This window comes from Penaeus japonicus, unplaced genomic scaffold (genome assembly GCF_977035675.1).
Source record: "Penaeus japonicus unplaced genomic scaffold, GWHDUDI00000001_assembly GWHDUDI00000014, whole genome shotgun sequence".
Lineage (NCBI taxonomy): Eukaryota > Metazoa > Arthropoda > Malacostraca > Decapoda > Penaeidae > Penaeus > Penaeus japonicus.
The window spans coordinates 33,666,391-33,668,890 of NW_028234416.1; the positions used below are offsets into that span (position 1 = coordinate 33,666,391).

A 2,500-nucleotide genomic window follows, 5' to 3' on the forward strand; every position below is an offset into this window, starting at 1 on the left:
GTGTATCAACGTACAAAAATACAAATACAATGCATGACCATTAATCTAATGTATTGAATAGGATAACGGTCATTAAGGAAAAATACTTACTCTATATTAGGCAATTTTACACAATTCTTATCACATATGTCAAAGTAGGACTTCTCTTAACAGGGAGAAAATTAGTACCAAGCCTGTAAGACCCCGCCAAAGTGTATCTATCATTATAAATATCAAGAAAATATCAATATTTATAAAACGCATCCATAAAAAAAAAAAAAACTGAAGTACCTAGTTCACCTTGGGATATCTTTCAAAAAAAAAAAAAGAAAGTTCTAAGCAAAGTTAATGTATAAGTCATGCATATTCTTCAAAGCCTCTCTTTACAAATTGCAATAATAAACAGAATATCCTTTTGCACTAAACGTATCCAGTGAACAGCACTCGAGCTTCATTAATTAAGAGCAGACATTTTGGCAGATCTTAACAGGACCCAATACACGAGACTTGATTTACGAAAACTGGAGAAAAAAAAAGAGGAAATCCAGCATCAACACGTCTTATCTTTGTGGACCTTTTATCTGTTACCTGATATGACATTTAATTAATATACTGCCCACACCTCTTCCAAAGGTTATTAATTTCCTCGGAAAAATCCACGAGAAGATGGAAGATACGTATAAAATGTATTTTAAAAAGACTTTTTTTGTAACGTCTATAATTGGTGATTTCACAAATTATCGCTCATGAATTTTGCGAGGAAAGGATAACCTTCTTTTTTTTTTTTTTTTAGTGAAAAAGGGATAACACAATATCGTAGCTAAATCCATACATGATAACAGGTGTCTCATTGTACAATAATTTTCTTCTGTGATAGTGTACAATAATGGCACAATTAAGTACAGTAATTTATTATCTATTTTTTTTTTTTGTTAAAAAAGGTACAACCTAATTATTCACAAAGCACCAGTACTCTGTGTTATTTTTTCATCTCTGAGGGAAATATAAATACCTACAGTATAAATAGAAAATAAGATTCCAGCTGAGAGAAGCAGAAGTTAGTATCAAGCAATTATTTATTATTACAATACCATAAACAAACAAGAGACAGAATAAAAGAAGAAAGTGTTTTCTGGGGGGAGGAGGGAGGAGGGGGAAGGGGGAAGGGGGAAGGGGGAGAGGGGGGGGGGAAGAAGCAAAGGCTGGTGCACTGTATGTTACACTAAAACCCAAACTGGCAACTACATATACACAGCTGGTCATCCACCTGAGTCTAGCACAAACTATCTTCCTTAATTAAAACGATGATTAAATCAGATAAAATCACGATAGAACATTTCATATCTACGAGTTCGTTAAAAGACAAGATTTCCGTCATAACACATGATCGAATTATCTCCCCAGGTGATGCTTCCAGAAGATGCTATTTTGTAGAGCCACGAGGTTTTCTCCGAACAATAATTATTTACACGTGTAACAGTGATGGAAGATTTATACACTATCACTGGGAGGGGGGGAGGGGGCGCGGGAGGAGGGCTATAGGGCATCCTTCAAAGACCTAGCCTTTCAAATGCCATAACTTTCCACATATATATAAAAAAAAAAGCGAGAGAGAACATATCTAACAAAATTAGGAAATATAAGTAGCTAAAAAAAAAAAAAAAAAAAAAAAAAAAATACACGAAAAAAAAAATAAAATAAAAAGTTGCATGATGCAAGGCTAGCACCCTCTTATGAGCAAAGGACTAAGGTTCATCCATGTGTGTGGCGCCGTTCCCGCTGCCTTTTATCCCGTTCATTTCCATGTCGTAAGTCTGAAATAAATAAATAAATAAATAAACACATCAACACATAAGTAAGTCAATAGATCAGTAAATAAATAAAGATGCACCTTTAGAAAGTGTCAGTGTTAATAATCTTTCCCTTAAATCGTTGTTCTTAAATCGTGCGATTGTTGTTTTTACAAAGGTGTTGTTTAGAAATGTTTAGAAATGTTTAAAAATGTTTAGAAATGTTCAGAAATGTTTAGAAATGTATTCGGTGCCGATGTCAACGAATACTTATCTGAGGAGGAATTACACTGTGCTTAATATCTACAGCATATAAAAAGGTAACTAAACTTATTTGTATATAAAGAGGACATTGGAGAATAATGAGTTCCTTTTTTTAATACTATTGTCGACATTTTCTAAAATATATTCTCCCTTTTCTTAATTGCACTAAAATATATTCTCCCTTTTCTTAATTACACTAAAATATATTCTCCCTTTTCTTAATTGCACTAACATATAATCTCCCTTTTCTTAATTACACTAAAATATATTCTCCCTTTTCTTAATTGCACTAACATATAATCTCCCTTTTCTTAATTGCATGTTAGAAATTCGCCAAAATACTCTTAATGTATTCCATCTGATATTCAACCTTAGTAAATACCTTTATTTTATAGGTACAAGCAATCATTTAATTTATATACATTTCAATTAGTTGTTTAAAGTTTATAATACCATATCAATACTTT

At 32.2% G+C, this 2,500-nt stretch overlaps 1 protein-coding gene across 1 annotated transcript in view; it reads right to left on the minus strand.

The window, feature by feature from the left end:
- Positions 1 to 1,724: 1,724 nt before the first annotated feature.
- LOC122261629 (stranded at second) overlaps positions 1,725 to 2,500 on the minus strand; it is a 113,648-nt gene continuing 112,872 nt past the window's right edge. The window contains exons 29-30 of the mRNA XM_086543738.1: positions 2,059 to 2,072; positions 1,725 to 1,793 (exon numbers count right to left, since the gene is read on the minus strand). Of these exons, the coding sequence (XP_086399864.1) occupies positions 1,725 to 1,793; positions 2,059 to 2,072 (83 nt within the window). The remainder of the gene's footprint in view (positions 1,794 to 2,058; positions 2,073 to 2,500) is intronic.